This window comes from Periplaneta americana, chromosome 8 (genome assembly GCF_040183065.1).
Source record: "Periplaneta americana isolate PAMFEO1 chromosome 8, P.americana_PAMFEO1_priV1, whole genome shotgun sequence".
NCBI classification, from domain to species: Eukaryota; Metazoa; Arthropoda; class Insecta; order Blattodea; family Blattidae; genus Periplaneta; species Periplaneta americana.
In genome coordinates, this window is record NC_091124.1 from 130,002,472 (window position 1) to 130,024,657 (window position 22,186).

Here is a 22,186-nt window from a genome sequence, read left to right on the forward strand (position 1 = left end):
TGGAATTTAAGATTGACACAGGTGCTGATATAACTGTTTTATCTTGGAGGAATTTTCGAAGATTGTTCCCTCATACCACACTGCAGCAAACTGTTGCTAAACTGTTTGGACCAGCCAAGAATCCAATTAAATGTACCAGTATAGGAAAATTTTCTGCTGAAATGAAGTATGAAGATAAACATTTTTTGAAGACATTTTTGTGATTGCAGGAAGACAGGAACCCTTGTTGGGAAGGCCAGCTGATGAAAAATTATCATTCAAAAAAATTTATTACATGGTAGAAGCAGGATCGATCATTGATAAATATCCAAAATTATTTGATGGTATAGGGAAAACGAAGGAGGAATATCATATTTCTCTAAGGTCAGGCATGGAACCACATGCCATTAATTCTCCAAAATGTATTCCTTTTCCACTCAGAGATAAAGTTAAAGAGGAGCTAGATGGCATGGTAAAAGAAGGAATAATTGAAGAAATTACAAAATCAACAGAATGGGTTGCCGGAATGGTAGTTGTGCCTAAATCTAATGGAAATGATAGAATTTGTGATGACTATACACATTTAAACCGTTGTATTAAGAGAGAAAGATTAATTTTACCAATAGTTGATGAGATTCTTTTGAAACTCAAAGGGGCGAAATATTTTTCTAAAATTGAATGTCGATCAGGGTATTATCAGATTCCTGTAAGTACTGAATCATAAGAATTTACAACTTTTATAAGGCCATTTGGAAGATATGTTTATAAACGGTTACCAATGGATATTACAAGTGCACAAGGTCATAGCATGTAACATTTAACCTTGAAATATTAAGAAATGAACAGTTATGAAAAAAATATATGTTGTTGGTCTGTATACCCTTTAAATATCTTGTAAGTCTCATTTTGGAAGTGCAGAGTTATTGACGAAGATGTTTTCACATACACAGGTATAATGTATTGCTGATGTTCATAAATGAAGAATGCATTGCAATAACAGGCCATTTGCATTTTTAATAATCTTACAGGAGAAGCAAAAATCATCCTAGGTTTATAAATAGAAAATTATGATAAAATATTCAACTCTATTGAAAGATATACCCATTAGGGATTATTTAATGTGCTCATAATTTCATTAGAACATAACGTTTGCTGTATAAATAAAAAAAAATACAATTGCAAATGACTCGTCGTTGCACCAAACATGTTCTGTTCTCGTGAAACTTGCTGCAAAGTATATATTTTTACTTCAAGGTATTTAGAATCTATTATGTATATGTATTTTATACTCATCTTCAAGAAATATTACAATGATATTCGAATAGTATAAACCAGAATCACTCTTCATTCTCTCACTGACTGCATCACACCCATTTGAATCTCCCCTTTTAAATCTTTCATAGAAAGGAAAGTATACTGGTGGCACATGCTCTACCCTTTTCAGTCTTTCATAGGAAGGAAAGTATACTGGTGACACATACTTATTCACATGCAGTTTTCATGACATGATATTTGTGAGGCTATAATGGCAGACTCGTTGCATATGTAGTTTGTGCATTATACTTGTTTTTTTGAAAGATGGAACATGAGAGGAGTGTTGCGATCGGAAAAACAACTGAATATCACATAGCGTGGTAGGCCTGTTGCTATGGTAACAACGGTTGAGTTGCCAAACTTGACTTTCACACGTGGTGAGTGCTTAATAGCTCTCTTGGCGACATTTATTGTGCATACAATGTTAGCATTCGTTCATTTCGTGTTTGTTTCTCTGTCGATTTTTGTATTGTTTTCTTACCTTCGCGTCAATTGCCAATGAATGTTTTAACGTCAGCCATCTTAACGTCAATTGCTAGCTTCCATCAGCTGGCAGCGTGGTAGTCTATATTGGCAATATAGCACTGCAGTTCCAAGCTCGGCCGCTTAACTGTCATGTCCCATCTTTCAAAAAAACAAGTATAAGTACATCAGCTGCTAGAGGTACCTTCAGAACTTTGTATCTGTCCATTTCACATTCCAAGAAAGTATGACTTGGACTGACAGGCACTTCACAGGGATGACTCTCATTGTAAAGAAATATCTTGTTCTTGGAAATAGAAAATTGTCGTTTCTTGAATATTGCACTTTTCTTATGGTACCTAATTCTGAAGATTAGATCTCATATCCAATATCTCCTCTTGAGATACATGGTGAACATGAAAATCTCTCCCACATCCCTCTATTATTTCATACAATTGGTCTGGTACATATATTACTTCTTTTGAATGTGTATAAATGAGTACTCTTTCTTCAGTTGTGAACTTGTAGCAAGAAGTTTACAAGTGCATAGTGGACCCTGTTTCTTGGCCGATACTTACTTCCCTCTAGAGGTAACATACGATTCACCATGAGCACATGCTTTCTTGTAGATATTTCTCTTCCATTCACTTGGATCTCTGTGCCTTTTCTTGTCTTTCACATTTTCATCACTGGTGTCATTATTATCAGAAAGCCTAAACATAAAATTGGGATGTTCCAAATTGTCATGCCTTTTCTTGTCTTTCATATTTTCATCACTGGTGTCATTATTATCAGAAAGTCTAAACATAAAATCAGGATGTTCCGAATTGTCAAAGGAAGTGTTATTTTCATCATCTATGATAAACTTGTTTAGTTATTTAAAACAGCAGTCATGAGCACAGTGCACCCTCAGGCTAGCATCTGCGGATAAGATAGGCACTAACGTGCATCCGTGGCTGCTGGCAGGTATGTTTTCTACCCCACCCTTCTGCATGACTGTGCATATTGTGTTACACTTCTTACCCGTTACCCATTTCAGCGAGTTTGATGACCACTGATTTAAAGCATAGAATAGTTTTAAAAATATTACAGACTGCAGAATAGATCTGTACAATTAATTATCATGATGTCAATACACGCACTGTAAATGCAAGAGAAGAAAGCGCGCCTATTAGCTTTTATCAGACATCTATGAACTCTAGTAGCAATGAATCACTGCGGTTATTCAAGGCGACAAAGAGTCAAGTAATACAGATCATTGGTTGTTGCTCTAAACTTAGTTCCAGTACACAGAACGGTCATCTTTTAAGATGCTGAAGCTCTGCTGAGGAGCACACAAGATGACTTCTTGTTGTACCAAAAGCTGCGTCTCTTCAGCAGATACAAGAACGGAGGCGAAAAAAAAAAACAAATTTAGTAAAAAAAAAAAAAGTCACTTGACTGGTTGTTGCACCAAACCCTTCAAATGTTCATCAGAAATAATTTTTGTTTTAATTGTCAGTTTTAATCTTACTGTTTACATGTTGATATATGCTTTTTGTCGATTTTGATGCTCTCCTTATGTGGGAGAATGTAAGTTTTTCCTGTTGAAGTTCGCAGATCAAGTGACATCATCAAAATTGATTGTGTAGATATGATTCTTATCTGGTCTTGTGGGATAAGCATATGATGAAGATGGTCCACTGGGATGTGGAAGCATAATCTTCACTCTGTTTCTTCTACACTTAGCACACACAATCCACCATTTGTTATCATTACAAGCGACAAATCCTGCAATATTGGAGTAGTAGAGTTCATAATATACTGAAATGTTTTCTTCTTGATAAATTTCAGAGTTGGAATATAACTTTATCATTTTTTGGGTGTTTATGGGAATGGAAGCATGTAGTTTTTGTGTTCCAGAAATTATGTGTGCATTTTTTAATTGCTCTTGCAGAAGTTGCTCTTCTTCAGAATGTTGAGAAATGGTTATGTATTCAAAGTCACCCAGTTTTAATATCGTCTACACACCGATTATAAAGCTGATGAGTCATTATCTGGTTACTGTATGATCTTTGTAAACTTGTACATGCTGCTAAAATCATCTACCACTTGCAGAAGACACAGCCCTGCAGTATATATTGACTACACCCCAACTCTGGCTACTAGCAACAGGCATCTATAATGAACACCGATCAAAATACCCCTCATTTCTCGTGAAAAACAACTGAATAGACTACAGTGGACTTTATGTTGTCAGCAAACAGCTGGATACATTAAGAAGATTGATTGATTGTATGTGCTGCTAGACATTTCACTGTTACACCTACACCATCACATGAGCCTTTTCCATGCAATGTAGCATAGAAATGCCATTCATCAGACACCAAAAAATCTACTTCATGAAAGCAAAGTTAAATGAAATTTTGTCTGAATAATTTCGAGGGAAAATTGTTCCGGGGCCGGGTATTGATCCCAGGACCTCTGGTTGAACATACCAGCGCTCTGCCAACTGAGCTACACGGGAACTCCACCAGACACCGTCTCAACTTTTCCCTTTATATCCACACAACTCGCGTGGGCTGATGAAATGCTAGAGATCCACATCGAGTGCACACAAACTCTGTGTGACTTGGAATTGTGGTTTTCTGTTAATGTACACAGTGACATATATTATGCAAATCTAGTCTTTCAGGTAAAGCTTCCTGTAAGGCAGATTTGAATAATTTCGAGGGAAAATTGTTCCGGGGCCGGGTATCGATCCCGTGACCTCTGGTTGAACGTACCAGTGCTCTGCCAACTGAGCTACCCGGGAACTCCACCAGACACTGTCTCAACTTTTCCCTTTATATCCACACATCTCGCGTGGGCTGACAAAATGCCAGAGACCCACATCGAGTGCACACAAACTCTGTGTGACTTGGAATTGTGGTTTTCTGTTAACGTACACAGTGACGTATATATTATGCAAATCTAGTCTTTCAGGTAAAGCTTCCTGTAAAGCAGATTTGAATAATTTCGAGGGACCGGGTATCGATCCCAGGACCTCTGGTTGAACGTACCAGCGCTCTGCCAACTGAGCTACCCGGGAAAAGTTGAGACGGTGTCGGGTGGAGTTCCCGGGTAGCTCAGTTGGCAGAGTGCTGATACATTCAACCAGAGGTCCCGGGATCAATACCTGGCCCCGGAACAATTTTCCCTCGAAATTATTCAAATCTGCTTTACAGGAAGCTATACCTGAAAGACTAGATTTGCATGAAATTTTGTCTGTTTTTGAATTGTGCTGCAGAGCCACTAGAGAAATAATGTGCTTTGGTTTAATTTGGATTTTTTTCTATTCATGTATTGCATTAAATGTTTCTACACACCTGTAGTGTCGTGAGATAAACAGACTGAAATGATGACATAAATATGTGATTTAATGTATGATCAGCATTTTAAAAATAAATTGCAAAAAGGTGTATTGTCGCTTGAGAATTATTCCAGTGGAAAGACTGGACTTCATCTTGTACAATGAAGGAATAATTCTCCGTAAAATCGCACAGTTCAATATATTCATTTGCATTAAGCACTAACTTAAACTCATTTTGGAAATTTGTTGTACTGCTTGTAGAAGAATGCTGAAGTAAGATCTTTAATTTATCAAAGAAAATTTCCAGAAACTCATCAGTTGAATGACTAATTGTCTCTGTTGTTGACCTGTCAGTTGTTACCCATTGTTTATACATAATTTCATCCACTGCATTTGATTCAAATATATCTGTCGGAAACTTTCTTAAATCATCTTCACCGGGATAGTTGTAACAGAATCCTAAATGACACTCTGGTAGTGAAGGATTGTGTATCAGTTGTAAAAGACAGTGTTTATAAAAATTTATCTCACGTTCCTAACCAGTTGTTAGCTCTTTGATTTTACTTTCTATTAGCATTAATTTTACATTTTGACAGATGCTGCATACACATACAGAATGAGCGCCAGATGTTGACACAGTGACAATGTGTTTTAATATTAACTCACAGAATTTGGAAATTCCAATTTTCATATTAGTATAGTGTTCTTTAAACAAAATGTAGGCTTCATTAAAATTACATAAAAAGAGCTGTTTTTGCTTGTCCACTTTTATTCCATATTCTTTTATTTATTTACAGCTTTTAGGGCCGTATTCATAAATGAGACTTTGGATGAAGACTTCCCAAAGTCGACTTTCGTAATAAAGTTTAACTTTGTTAAAAGTCAAATTCATAGACAATACTTCTGAGACTTTGACTTTGACAAGTTGAGATTCGACTATTTTGTTCTAATGTTGGCAATCACAATCATGGCCTTCTAAATGAATTAAATAATAGATAGTTGAAATAGCGTAGCCATTGCCACAATCAAAGCCATCTTTTGAGTCACAAGTCAGTGAAACAATTGAACATCGGTACATGTTGAGCGATTGTTAGCCATTCTTGCAGCTTTATATAAGGATAATTATTTAATTGTAACTTAATTTTATTCTGAAAATACGGGAGATAAGAAGATGCTACCAATGACAGACTATAAAAGAGTCATATTAAGTTGTTATCCTACTGACAGTTGGCAGAGTTACTCCCTCTCTGCATGTCTGCAGGAACTACTTGAAAATTATCTGAAATCAATATGCAAAAAACTTTGACGACCGCAGGATTATAAATTAACTTCATATGCAACTGTATAACCTATCCTCTATAGAATTAAATAGTCAAAATCAATATTAAGCCATCAATCTTTACATGTAGCATAAAACCGCGAAGATATAAGAAGTCGTAGACCTATTATTGGTGGAACACATAATCCTCTTTCATTATTATTCATCAATGAATGTTGAAACTTGACGAGGATATCTAATATTGTTTATCAAATCTGGGATAAATTTCAGAACACGGATTCTTTTCTTTCTCTCTTACTTCAAAATTCCAACCTTGTGCACACAAAATACAGTAAAATCCCGATTATCTGCCTCTCTATTAACCGATTGGCTGATTATCTGACTGTCTTTCTCTTGCGGGGACTTTTTTTATGATACAGAAATATATGAAGTGCTGTACATTATTAGCATGTATTTCCCCCCCCCCCCCAGATAAAGCTATTACAAGACAGTATGGTCTAATGTTAGAGTTGTCGTACTGTACAACTTCTATATAAAATGTCTTCTTGGAATATTAAAATAAATCGTGTTATTCTAAGAATAAAAAGTGGAAATAACTGAGTGGTTTGGGGAATGAGAAACTATGGCTCATCTTAGAATACGAAATTGGAGTCACAACTGTGTGCAATATGTAGCTAATCGGCGATGTATGAATTGGAGGAGGAAAGGAACTGGCCACCCTACCCTATTATCTCTTGGTTTAGTTGCTTCTTGAGTAATGCCTTATTGGTGTTACTTATGAGGTTCAAACTGTCTTCGGACAGTTGACTAAACAACAGCCGTGTGCAATTTAATACAAATCTAGGATAAATTGTACTAAACAACACGAGACCTCCACTATCCCTATCTTACCACAGACAGCCAATAAAAGGAGTTTCCTTGCCCCTTAAAAACCCATTTTAACAACCAGACTTAAATCAGTGAGCTCTGATTCACTACCTAGCTTGTTGAATACAAGATCATAGAGGAAATTACGAAAAAGTAAGCATTATTCACTCACTTTACGAAAATTTTTTATGGTATGGATTATCCGATTTTTCCAATTAACCGTTCAGCCTACTCCCTTTATTACCACGGATAATAGAGGTTCTACTGTAAATAATTGGCACTGAAAAGTGGCTTTTCGTAAGCATAATGATGCGCATTCGACAAATGCAGACAAATCTGCTTTTTTTTTTAGTATTTCAAGATATAATTGTTGGTGAGGAATCCATATACAGAAATTTTCCCCAAATCTGTACTTTGATTTGAATTTATTATCTATATCTAATAACATGCTAAGAAACGTGAGCAGCTTTAATAATCTCTTGGATGTCCTCCATATTCTTGGCAAATTTAACGATTTCCCAAATACCAGCCATTTTCCTTATGCCCATGAGCGAAAGTCAAAGTCTAGGTTTTCGGTGACTTCGAAGTAAAGTCACGATTGAAGTTTACTTTCGTCAAAGTGTCGTCTGTGAATAGAAAAATGGCAGCTTTGTTCTTTCCAAAGTCAACTTTGGTCCAAAGTCTCGTCTATGAATACGACCCTTAGAGAACCTGCAGGTTCATTGCCACCATCGGTCCCTATCCTCAGCAAGATTAATCCAGTCTCTACAATCATACTCCCTCAAATCCATTTTAATATTATCCTCCCGTCTATGTCTTGGCTTTCTTAAAGAACTTTTTCCCTCTGGTCTCCCAGCTAACTCTATATGCATTTCTGGATTTGCCCATACGTGTTACATGCCCTGCCCATCTCATATGTCTGGATTTAATGTTCTTAATTATGTCAGGTGAAGAACACAATGTGTGCAGTTCTGCATTGTGTAACTTCCTCCATTCTCCTGTAACTTCATTCCTCTTAATTTTCCTAAGCACTTTATTCTCAAACACCCTTAACCTCTGTTCCTGTAAAAGTGAGAGTCCAAGTTTCACAACCATACAGAACAACGGGTAATATAACTATTTTATAAATTCTAACTTTTAGCTTTTTTGAGAGCAGACTGAATGACAAAACCTCCTCAGCCAAATAATAACAGGCATTTCCAATATTCTTTGTTTAATTTCCTTCCAAGTGTCATTTATATTTGTTACTGTTGCTCTAAGATATTTTAATTTTTCCACCTCTTCAAAGGATAAATTTACAAGTTTCATATTTCCATTTCGTACAAAGTTCTGGCCACGAGACATAATCATATACTTTGTCTTTTCGTGATTTACTTCGAAACCTATCTCCATACTTTGAGTAAAATTCCTGTGTTTTCACTAATAGTTTGTGGATTTTTTCCTAACATATTCACATCATCTGCATAGCCAAGCATCCATGTTCTTTTACAGACATGTAATCTTCTTTTCCTAGCATAATCTACTTATTTCATAATTTTCAAAGAAATTGTACACAAATTTCACAGTGTCATTGCTGAGCATCTTGCCAGTCTTCAGTTTTGCAGGAGTATCATCCATTAACATCTGAAAGAGAAGAAATACCCTGAGAAAAAAATTAAGAATGTAATGAAACCAGTGAAAGTGAGACTGCTATTCAACGTATTAAAGTTTAGATAATCTTTAATTAATTGACTAAAAAAATAAATGTTGGTACATTAATGAGATTGACTTTTTTTTTTGCTCAGGAGTATAAGGATCCCTAAATATGGCCCTGCTCATACAGCAGAGATTGTCATTGTTCGGTCTGTGGATCTGCAATTTTGGTTTACACGTTTTCAATATTTTACTTGAGTTCATGATGGAGATATTGACCCAAAGTGCCAATTTCACTTTTCTTACAATATGATTTTCTTGCAGTCAATGATGGAACTGCACAAACGCCGAAAAGCTTTAACTGAGGCTGAAGTCCGCTACTACATGCGTCAGATAATACTGGGAGTAATTTACCTTCACCAACATAAGATCATTCATCGTGACCTTAAGCTTGGGAATTTATTTCTCAACGATGATTTGGAGGTGAAGATTGGAGACTTTGGTCTGGCAGCCAAAATTGAATATGATGGAGAGAGAAAGAGGTTTGTGTATAAACTTGTAAGGGTTGATACATTGATAGTGACATGAAAGTAACTTCACCAATCTGTATGTACATTTGCAGATAGAAACAACATATCCACCATTTACTATGCATGCATATATGGGAAACTGTTTTCCACACTGCAAATCTAAGTTACAGATCTTACAGATTTAGAGCAAAGATGGTATGGGAGAAATTTTCTTAAAAGTACTCTCATTTCCTTTAATGTTATTTGATATTCCTGTGTTGAGAATTATATGCATTAAAACCTATAAAATGTGCATGCAATTATACATTTAAAATTCCGAGACCTACATATATAATTTTGTTGCTTATGCTAAATTTTGAGAAAACTAAAGCATCTATCACAATGGGAAATGTATCTCACTCAAGAAATTTGCAAAAATACTAAGAACTTGAAACATTTGTTTATACATTTTGTAATTTAACAAATATAACAAGAAATGTATATAAAGAAGGCTAATGTTTTCTTCATTAATCATGATGTGTGCATATCAAGGGCTTTGGTTATGTGATGTGGGATCTTAAGTATTGTAGTTATTGCGGCTAAATCAAAGTAGTGTTTGGTGGTATAGTGGTCTGGATGCTAAACCTCTACACAGAGGGCTAGGGTCCAAGTACTAGTGCGTGAAATTTATTTGTTGTTAAATTTACTTTATCTAACCTTATTTAATAAGAAATTTTGTAGTATATTAATTTGATTTATTAATTACTGCTGTGTTTAATGATATTAGGTTTTTGAAGTCATAGCAAGTTCATTAAAATAGTCTCAGTAATGGGGTGCTTTGTATACACCTGTACAAAAAGCGTGGTTCAAATAATGAAAGTATGCTTTGCACCTATTTGTCATGATATTCAACTATTGTTCACAACCAAGATTACCATGTGAAGTGAAAAGAGTTTGTTACTTTCATCTAAATAACTACAACTTTTATTTGAAGGGTTTTTTTTATTGGAGGGTACTTTTAAACCTCAGTTAAGTTTATATAAAGCAGAGGGATAAAGAAGGTCATGTGATTGTTTCACATCAGTTTTTTTTTTTTTGGTATTTTTAAAATTGTATTGCATATAAAGAAGGCATTTGGAAGTGTGAGAGACCGACAACATTTTGAGAAAAGATCAAAGGCTTAATCAGACAACTTTAACTCTAAAAACGCAACTTTGCAGAAGGAAGGAAAAAAGGTGAATACCGTTGTTTATTTAACAATTGCTCATTTGTTTATGAAGATAAGCGTTTTACATTTTTACAATGTCGAAAATTTATTCTTAGACGCATTTGTGTGATTCAGAACAATAGCTGATTTTCTTAGCAAAAATTTGTACTTTTCGGAGATAATGTTCTCTGACTTTAACTGAAGCAGAAGGTAATAGGGATTAACGTTGCAGCAGAAAATATTATACTGATATTAATAACTATTTCAGTTTGATTGTAATAAACAAAATTATGGAGTATTGAAATTTTCCTGAAAAAAATTAAACATTGAACGATGTACTGTATATATACTGTATATTGTATGAAAGTTAACAACAATGTTGGCCACCAGCGTGGCTTAGTCTGCTAAGGCTCTGGACTTGCACTCGGGCTGATTAACTGGTTGGGGTTTTCCGAGATTTTCCCCAACTGTAAGGCAAATGTCAGTTAATCTTCCTGTTCCTATAACATCTTTGTCAGTTTCTTGCATTAAGGCTAACTCTGAAAAAGCCAAGGTCTCACTGATGAAGCATCGATGATCCTGCTGTACCAGTTGACTGTGTGGACCGTTTGTTAAGAGACATTATGATCAATGATTAGGTAATATTCCAATGAGTGGGAAAGTTATTCTTTTTTGATGGTGATTTCAGGCAGGTATTGCCAGTGGTGCCAATGTCAAGCTGAGTTCAAATCCTCGAATCCTGTGTTCAGAACAGTAAAATTTAGAATTCCTTTATTATTCTTCATTTAATCCAAAATAATCAAGCCAATTTCAATGAACGAGCGTTTTCTGAGTGGTTACTTCAATTAGGAAATGGAACATATTAGTAAAATAATCTCGGTGAAAATATTATCATTCCAAATAACTTTATATGCAAGGAAAACTCGGTTGTCAGCCAGTTTTTGGTAATTCGTTAATTGCTGGTATAGTTGATGAATATTCGACTCGAGTTATTGTGTGTTCTCTCTATGACAATTGTTATGTAATCAACAAGGAAGTGATGCATTTAATTGTAGGGGGTTCCGAGAAGTACTGCAGTGTCGATCTCACATTTGACCCTGTGGGAAAGTTAAACATACCACTAGAATATCTGAATTCCATTACACCCTCAGTAATGCCACCACATAAACTCATCCTCAAAGTTGGTGCTGGAAAGGGAAACATAGTTTTTATGTCAAGGCTAAAGCTAATTTCTATTGATGCAAATATTTCTTTCTCAATGACAAGATCGCAGTTCCCTTTGAGGCTGGAATTTGCTATGACCATCAACAAGGCACAAGGGTAGACATTTAAGAAACTTGGCATCTACCTTTCTAAGCTTGTATTCACCCATGGACTATTGTATGTGGCATTGAGCCCTGTCAAGAATCCACAAGGTGTACAAGTTGTCATTAGAAATACAAGTAAACATGGCCAAGATGGTGATATAGCATATACGAAAAAACATTGTTTACAAAGAAATATTAATGTAATATGTTGTTGTTGTTTTCTAATGCCAGGCGTTTGACAATAAAGTCATTTGACCTCTTGCACTCCAATATTTTTCAAGGATATTATCATGACCAGCCACTGAAGCACAGATTTTGAGGTGTTCCGAATCCTTTCTTGGTTTGAGTTGCACAGAGGGCAGTTAGGGGACTGATATATTCCAATTCTATGCAGGTGTTTGGCCAAACAATCATGGCCTGTTGCCAATCTAAATGCAGCTACAGACGATTTTCGTGGTAAATCGGGAATTAACTGTGGATTTTGATGCAGGGAGTTCCATTTTTTTCCCTTGGGATTGAGTTATCAAATTTTGTTTGTTGAAGTCTAAGTATGTAGATTTAATAAATCTCTTCACAGAGTAATACGTAGATTTAGTAACAGGTCTGTAAGTAGCAGTGCTGCCCTTCTTTGCTAAAGCATTCGCATTCTCGTTTCCCAGGATTCCACAATGGGATGGTATCCATTGGAATACAATTCTTTTATTGAGTGTTATTGAGAGAGCATTTTAGTTACTTCTGCTGTTTGAGATGAAGGTGTGTGTTTAGAGACGATTGATAGAATAGCTGCTTTGGAATCTGACAATATAACTGCATTCCTAAATTTATTGATGTGGCATAGAAGATTCCTGAGACTTTCACTTATTGCAATGATTTCACCATCAAAACTTGTTGTTCCATATCCAAGAGATCTATAAAGTGAGAAGAGAGAGCACGTAATACCTGCACTGGCACCTTGTTCTCTGGAGATCAAGGATCCGTCGGTGTATAAATGAAGCCAGTTTTGTGGAGGGTACCTAATATTAATTGTCTCTAAAGACAATTGTTTCAGTATTTCAGTGTTTACTTCTGATTTCAGTATTTCTTCTGTTAAATTTAGATTATATTCTATATTTAATAGAGTTAAAGGGGTTGGTTTAATTTGTAAGTTTTCTTTTAAATTCCACAATGGATATGAAACTTTTTTGAGTTTTCAATCTACAGAGAGGACTGTATGAATGCCAATTGTTTCCTGGTAATCTGATAAGTTTTTCATATTGAATCAGTGCTATTTCTTCTATTATCATTTTGATGCTGTTAATATTAGTGAGGAATCTCATAGAATCTATTGGAGTTGTTTTGATTCCACCAGTAATGAGTCTGAGAGCTTGGTTTTGAACATATTCTATGTCGTTTATGAAAGGTGAAGTAATTAAAATTTCTCCGCAGTATGTCAGCACTGGCTGTATAAACATTTTGTGTGTAGTGTTCAAAGTATTCCTAGAGCATCCCCATTTCTTTCCTGCTAGTCTTTTTAGAAGGGAGAATCTTTTACGAGCTTTTTCAGAAATGTATTTCAAATGGTTGCTCCATGTTAACTTACTATCGAAAATAACTCCAAGATATTTGGATTCATAAGTCCTAGGAAGGTGTTGGCCATTGTATTGGATATTGAATTCTCTTTCTTTTTTACCGAGTGAAAATATTTGGTAGTTACTTTTGCTTAAATTGAGTGTCATCAAATTTGATGTATTCCATTCATGTAGTTAATTTAGAGCTTTAAGAGCAGAATTTTGAATTTTGTCTCTATGTCTGTAAGATCCTGAAGTCCACAAAACTATATCATCTGCAAATAGTGCTGTTTTCATGTTTGATTCCTCTAATAGGGAGGGTGTAATTTATATAAATATTGAATAAAGTTGTGCTGAGGACAGCGCCTTGAGGTAGACCTCGATATGTTTGTCTGTAACTAGAAAGTGAGTTATTGAATTTAGTGGCAATGAATCTTTGACTAAGGAATTCTGATATCCATTTGAACATATTGCTGGAGATACCTAATTTCTGGAGTTTTAGTAATAATTTATTTCTCCAAATAGAGTCATATGCTAACTGAAAGTCAATAAATATTGCCAAGGTATCTTCTTTCTATATTAATGTAATATAAGTCTGATTCTAATTGTGTCAAGTTATGTTTTTCAGTCATTGTTGTGTTTGACTCAGTTGTTCATATGCAGTGTGTAAAGTTAGATTTTATACAAAGAATTGTGTTTGGTTCTAATTGCTGCCTTCAATGACATTGTACAAAGGTATTGTGTTCCTTATTGCTTTATTTTTAGTCTAATTGTGTATTTATTTATTTTTTTTATTACTTATCCAATATACAAGCAGCTATTGTTGCTTCAGGCCACTAGTATGAACTAAAAATGGAAGAGCTGGTAAATTTATCATAATATAGGATTCTACGAAAAACAAAACACTAGCTATATACTAGAAAATGTTCAAATTACTGGGAATAAAAAAAAAGGGTTATGTTAATTTCTTAGTTATTGGCTTATTGCATATTGCTATTTTAATTAAAACCAATTTGATACAGACAATTTTCTTTCATTACTGTATGAAATTTTGTGACATAAGTCTTTTCCATTTTTTCAGATATTTCTATCCATAAAAATGAACTTTTTCATAGGAAAAGTTCTTTCTATTTCGCATGAAGTGAGGGGACAAAAGTTACAATCTGGTAACACAATAGGATTAACGTCCACATCACTGTTTTGTCCTTGAATCACTTCGCTAATTTCCCTAGTCTTCTTCAGGTCGGTTTCATTACTACATGTTGAAGCCCTTTTTATATTTTCGTTGTAGTTTATACGCTACTATGTCATTCTCATTCTTTACTTTAGCTGAGTATCTGTTTTCTCGACAAAATTTATTCAGAACTCCTCTCCTTAATTTGACTTGTGAAATACATACAGGCTACTGAAATTGAGTGGAAAACACTGCTTTCAATTTGCATGAGAGACAATGGCAAATCAACTTATTAATACATCACAGTGACCTTTATATAAGGAACATCAGAACACACACACCAACTTCATTCACCCCCTGTCAGCTATACCGTACACAAGCATATTGCTTTCTTCTCAATTTTAGTAGTTTGTATTTATTCTCCAAGTCAAATCAAGGAGTTCTGTATACATTTTGTCGAGAAAATGTGCCATCAGCTAAAGTAAATACTGTATTACTACAAAATACAGAAACTAGAAAATAATTTTTCCTACAAAAAGAAGTTACAAGTATGCACGAAATGTGGTTTTAATGTCGAATTATGCATGAACAACCATGCATCAATCATTTTAATTAAACATGAAACTTGTAATAAAATACAATTATTTATGTATGGTTCCATCAATTGCTTACCTTTAATATATAAATAAGTCAAAACATGACCCAATTATACAAACTCAAATAGAACCCCAGTGGGGGTGAGGACAAACATTTTTGCCATAAATGGCATCTTCATGTCTTTTGTTAGGCGGTAAACATTAAATGAATACCTTAGCATATCTGGTTATCTTGGAAATACACATATACAGTACATGCAGGTACTGCACATTGAAAACACTGATGTAATATATACAAACTACAAAAAATTATTCATACTAAGAGTAACATATATTTTACAATTAGCCTCTTAAAAACATGACTACATAGAGTTTTTGGAAGACGCTGATAAGATCCTTCGAAGCTCTGTTAAAGAAATGCTTTTCCTCCCAGCTGATATTCCAAATAGCATGCTGTACACTAGTAAAAAGTTAAAAGGACTTCAGTTAATACGCGGTTCGTGGGAAGCTTTTCTTCAACATTGTAACATCTGTCTGTCATTAATCAGAGCAGATAATCCGCATGTTAACATGATGATACAGTTAGATGTCGAACTCAAATCGTCATGTGATTCCCTCTGCCTTTCTTTTCCCGAAGACTTTACTAAAGCTACAATTCGAAATTTTCGAGAAGAATTGAGAGGTCGTGAATATGAATCGTGGAAGACCCTTTCAGGACGGGGAAAAGGTGTTGAGATGTATAGCGAAGTAACAGCCGCCAACAGTTGGATTGCAAACAAGAAAGGACTTTCGACTAGTGAATGGATATCTAGCCTGAAAATGACGCAAATTTAGCAGCTGTTCGTTCCGTTCCTGGCAGATCTCTCGATGGTATACTCGGCACAACATATAGTGATGTACTAAAAAATCCAAGATGGCCGTACTTCAGTCTTACCAACTTTGAACGTAAAGCACTAATATTAATTCTTTTCAATAAATTGAACAAATTGTCAGTGGAGAGCATTTAAAAATTGTGGATCAGAATAAAACAAACTCTGAAAAAAAGTAAAACAATTTATGCCACGAAAGATGGTATTATGTGCCGTAAATAAAATTTGAAGGACAATTTAAATGGTCATGTCTTAAAAAAAATTATTCTTAAAAACTACATTACATTCATCACTATTATTTTCCATTTCTTTTGCTGCACATATTCCTCTTTAATAGATATAGATACGCATGTATAAATATAATTAAAAAGTACAATGAGAAAAGTGAAATTTTATTTTTAACTAACCAAGTAATGAAAATTTAAAAATCATACTTACTTTTCACGACCAATCTCTATACAAAAAAAATTAAACTTTAATTTTGTATAATAATAATAATAATAATAATAATAATAATAATGTTTTATTTTCGCTGGCAGAGTTAAGGCCATAAGGCCTTCTCTTCCACTCAACCAGCCTTAATCAATACAATACATAAATTTAAATTACAAATATTTTCACTACACTTAAAAGGTTCTCCAGCAATAATCTTCACTACACATTTATTTAAATTTAGATAAATCTATAAGGTAAAGTAGTAACTTAATTTATGAGCTAATTTAATTCAATGAATTATAATTAATTTAATATTTGAGATAGCTAGTAAAATGATGAAAATTAATTTAATATAAGCTTACTAGGACTATGTTACAGGGAGAATATATATATTTCTATTTCTATAATGAGAATATTATATTATAATATTATAATAAGGATTTGTTTCAACCAAATGAAAGGACAACTTAAGTATTTTTATTATTTCAGGATTAATGGAGAAGGGTGATGTAATTATATATATATATATATATATATTATATTGTTGTATAATATTATGAATGCTGACAAGTTGCTGTATTGAATCAGCATTACACAATTCTAATATCCCGACTTTTGCCTCAGGACTAAGGGATACTTCGACAAAGGACAGATTGCAAATAACTTTATTTTATATCTTCATTATACAAATTTAACATAAATCACAGTTAGGCAACAACAAAAATACACAATGAACAATCAACTGTATTATTTTCTGTGTAACAGCACACTTAACTTTATTTTTCTGAAAAATACAAAGTGATATAAAAAGAAAACTATGGTTTTGGATAGACATATTATGTTTGCTCCAGCATTTGCATCAGCCATAATTCTTAAATTAGTCATTATATTACCAAATTTCCAGACGTCCTCTTCCTTAACCAACCTCTTGATAATGTTTGGTGGCATCATGGGATCCTTTGAGACTAAAAGAAAGACAGAATTTGATTTAACACAGAAATTGTCAATGTTGAAAGGGGATCTGTGCATGTTTAATATAAGAAAGTAATTACACATAGCCCCATTTAACAATAACTGAATTAATTTTTAGTAGAATTATAGTGGACATTATGGTGACAATACTGGACTGGACAATTAATCATGTAAATATCAGTAGAAAAAGGGGGGAGGAATTAAAACTAAAATAAAAAAAAATATTTTGTTGTACACAGAATGAAAATTAATACTGCGTAAATAACATTGTATCGGTATCTAAAATATGACATCAGGCTTTGAAACAGAAATGTTGAAAATAAGCCAAACTTTCAGTGCAATCTAGCTCAAGGATCTGGCAAGTTTTGTAGCAAAATACCACCCTCACAGAATTCTTTGCTTTTGAAGGTACACAAATCTAACTATATCATATTTCGTGAAAAAAATAGTGGTACTGATATAAGACATCATATTATCAGACACTTTCACTTTCCTCTGAATTAATGGTGGCCTCTGATATGCCTGTCTAGCTGGAAGTCATTGTGCAAAATGTTAACCCTCATGGCATGGATGTCGGAGAGGTTGGTGTATCTGAGAGACCAACGAAATAAGCCTCACTGGCTTCTTGGATCATCACAATAGCTAATCCCTGGAAGGGAAACTCTATCGTTAAGTCCTAAGCAACAGAAAAAACACAACTTGAATTTATCAATGATGAGATCGTCTAGCATCCTTGTATTTGAATGTACAGAAATCTATCTATAGGCATGTCATATTTTGTCTGATCATCAGAGATATTTTCACTTTTCTTAAATTAGCGGTGGCCTCTGATGCACCTGTCCTGCTGTATGTCGTGCAAAATGGTAACCCTCATGGCCTGGATGGTGGAGAGGTTGGTGTATCGAAAACCAGCCTCCTATGACACACCTTGGGCAATGATTGTGTTGATAAATTGGTTTACACAACTCGCTTCATATGGCTGAATGACAAACAATTAACCACCATTGGGGGGGGGGGGGGAAATTACTTATGAATTACTTACATTTAGAGAATCACCTTTCCAAGTGTCGTTTATTCCTGTTTGCATTGTCTGGCAATGGTAACCCCAGTCTCAGTCATGTCTACAAAATTCACATTTAAACATAAATAATGCAATTTAACATCACAGTTCATTACTCAGATTCTACAGAAATTATATTTATCATTAACTGATCTCGTCTCCTTTCGTTGTGGGTTTGTATTCTGCAATTTTATTGTGGTAGAAAGCATTATCCATAACAATAATCGAAGGACCTAAATTTCTCAACCCAACAATAAGCTACCTTTCCACCCACTTCTGGATTGTATTCATGGCACCATAGTAATCTTGGCCAGTCTTCAAATTTGATGCAAAAAGTTAAATCTGCATCTATAAAAGAGACAAGATATTTAGATTCTAGATAGAACACATAATAAAAGTTACTACACTATATATAGTTTAATAGTATTGTAGTTATATTACCAGGTTCCAGCTTGTACAATGACCAGTCTTCCTTCCACAGCAGGTCGATGCATAACTCCTTGAACCTTACCACCAACGATACTGGTTTGCTCCATGAATGTGTTGCAGTCTATGAAATATACATGGAATTAATAATGTTACAACATTTATTCCCTTTACTATCTTAAAATATTGTAATAAATCCTGCCATTCATAAAAATCCACGTTTCATCCAGAAAAACAACAGACTTTGGACCCACACTTTTCATATTTCTCACATATTCTCTTAAAATTAATATTTTTACTTTCTCTTACTAATGTGAGATTGCCCTCTTTTTTCAATTTAAACTACATTTCCTTCAAAATTGTCCTTAATGACGAACGTGATCCTTCAAATGAAGTATGTAATCATAGTTTCCTATTACATGGCCCAGTACCAGCATGGCTGTTACTCTTTTTCCTGAACAGGAATGAAAATAGTACCGGTAGTGGTAAATAAGACGTAATTATAAGAGTAAAGTCTACAGTCTTTTAACTTATTAAAATTAAAAAAAAATATATATGTTACTGCCATAATTTTCTTCATCTCGATTCGGTCTATCATATACAAATCTTGCAATGACTTCCTTGGAAAAATTATCTGATGCCAGTTATAGATTGTGGATATTTCTTGTTTTTCCCTGGTGTAGACAGAATATGCCTCTTTTCAGATTTGGTAATAATTATTTCTACTGCATTCTATGAATGCTGTGATAAAAGTATGGAGATTATATATTTTATTTACAGTATTTACTTACAAATGGCTTTTAAGGAACCCAGAGGTTTTTGCTGTCCTCACATAAGCCCACCATTCGTCCCTATCCTGAACAATATTAATCCAGTCCCTAGCATCATATTCCACCTCCCTCAAAATATTATCCTCCCATCTACGTCTCGGCCTCTCCAAAGGTCTTCAAACTAACTCTATATGCATTTATGGACTCACTCATTCGTGCTACACACCCTGCCCACATCAAACGTCTGGATTTAATAATGTTAGGTGAAGAATATAATGCTTGCAGTTGTGCATTGTGTAACTTTCTCCATTTTCCTGTAACTTCATCCCTCTTAGTCCCAAATATTTTCCTAAGAACCTTACACTCTAACACCCTTAACCTCTGTTCCCCTCTCAAAGTGAGAGTCCAATTTAATGCTTCTTATACATACATGCCTGTGGTGTAACAATATCTGGAACAAGTAAACATATAATATGCTCCTTTTTAATTATTCCTATAGCCTTAAAGATTATGGTAATACATTGAAGTACTTGGGACAATAATAAAAATATTCTTCTGCGTTATTGAATACAAGAATATTTTTGTACATACAAAAGGTTATCAGTGATGGGACTTTACTTTATTTGGGACTTGTAATTCTAAGTAAGCTTAAAATTTTTCAAAATTCAGTTGCATGTAAACTCAACCACATGCATTAGTTTATCATGAAGTTGCATTAGATTAGGTTACAGAAAAGTCTTCGTATGTTAAATTATTTGTAAATATTTTTTAACACACTATCATGGATGCATCCTTATGGAATAAGATCTGTACTGATCCCGTCAAATATTATCTATAAAAACAGGTAGGCCTACTTACAAGAGATTTGCAATTCTTGCCATTAGAACCGCTTTGGTTTGACAGATATCTTCATATTCTGCTTCAGCCTTCAATTGTCTGTACATATTAACCACTGCTTATTGTAAGCTGCTCTGTAACGAAAGTATTTTCTTTCTTGGTGTAGGCCTATAAGTTCTTCAGACTCTTTCCTTCTGGACATGTTGTAACCTTAAAATAAAGTGATTATTGCATTTTAAAATATGAACTACAATTAACCTAACTTCAATCTTGATTTTATTCACTTTCATTAGACTGAATATTTGTAAGGTTATGTAAAATTATATTACGTAATTCTCCAAAATAACTGCACCATAGGAGACACTGTTTTCCTTTGTTCCACTGACTTCTGTGAGATTTTAACACATGGTTTTAGTTTGGAGCTATAAATACTTTCAACATAGAAGTCATTTGATACCTGTATATTCTAATGGATAGTTGGAAGTTTTTATAACAGCAAACTAATAAACCACATGTTTATCGCTATATACATCTCTCATAAGCCAGTGAAAGATGCCTTCTTTGATGTAGCTTCTCTGGATAATACCTTATATTATGATAAAAATGTAATTGTTATATCATATAATTTATTTATTATATGGATAATGTTTTGAAGTTAAAATAATGCTCTTACCTCAGCAGAATCATCTGTAGGCCTAATTATAAATTTCACTATTCTAGAATATAAGTATGCCTGTATAATATAATATCTTAATACACACTAAATAACAGTGAATCTTAATACAACACAACATTCTAATATGTTAATTTATTGTAATATTGCAATGTAATGCTCCAAAATTTCTACTTGCCTAGAAACATACAATACCGGTAGTTCTGATAATAACAATAATTGCACCACATAGTTGTATTATGTGATGTGATGGAAATAGTAACTTCACGTACAACTCGCAATTCCCGGAATATATTATATATATTATAATCGCCATATAAAATACACGCACAATATTACGTTTGAATAAATCTAGTGAATTTTAAATCGAGTAGCAGGTAGGCCTGAATAATAATTCCAAGTGTACCAACATAAGAACTACAAAATGACTAACTATCATGATATCTAGAACATGTGGGTGTTGAAGTAAGTGTTGCCAGTAGTGAAGTGAACCTGGGTGCTGCAAAAACACTAGATTTCAGCTGGTGATCACGTAATGGGGGAAAAATGTTGAAGTTGCATCTTAGTACCTCAAGATATGCTGTGCCGACATTACCCGGTGCAGGCATGGCTGCCCAAAGATTGAAACTTTAGTACACGTCTTGGGATTCTGTGAACAGGGATTGCTCTTGAGGAACTCTAGACATCATCTTGTACGATCTAAAATTGCTGCCGCATTAAGAAATAAGGGCTTGATAGTAGAAGAAGAAATCTCCTGTCTAGCTGAAAATGGGTCAACGAGACGAGTAGATATTTTAGCGTACAATGCTGACATGAAATAGGGCATCATTGTGGACCCCACGATATGTTTTGAAGTAGATTGTCATCAGCAGACATCGGATTCTAGGGCAAATGCCTATTTTGTTTCTTTAGGAGAAAAGTAAAAATAATTATTAATATT

At 34.2% G+C, this 22,186-nt stretch overlaps 1 protein-coding gene and 1 long non-coding RNA gene across 7 annotated transcripts in view; one reads left to right on the top strand and one right to left on the bottom strand.

Moving 5' to 3' along the window:
* Positions 1–22,186, top strand: part of polo (Serine/threonine-protein kinase polo) — a 125,323-nt gene that overhangs the window by 12,175 nt on the left and 90,962 nt on the right. Inside the window, exon 3 of the mRNA XM_069833608.1 lies at positions 9,189–9,406. Coding sequence (XP_069689709.1) covers positions 9,189–9,406 — 218 coding nt within the window. The remainder of the gene's footprint in view (positions 1–9,188; positions 9,407–22,186) is intronic.
* LOC138705043 (uncharacterized) overlaps positions 17,057–22,186 on the bottom strand; it is a 136,225-nt gene continuing 131,095 nt past the window's right edge. For 4 of the 6 annotated variants that reach the window (XR_011333550.1, XR_011333552.1, XR_011333548.1 and 1 more), the window contains 4 exons: positions 20,595–20,783; positions 18,982–19,090; positions 18,523–18,888; positions 17,059–17,473 (listed from right to left, as the gene is read on the bottom strand). This is a non-coding gene — a long non-coding RNA (uncharacterized lncRNA). Of the gene's footprint in view, positions 17,474–18,522; positions 18,889–18,981; positions 19,091–20,594; positions 20,784–22,186 lie in introns of all 6 variants that reach the window. The other 2 variants (XR_011333549.1, XR_011333551.1) reach the window with 2 other exon arrangements.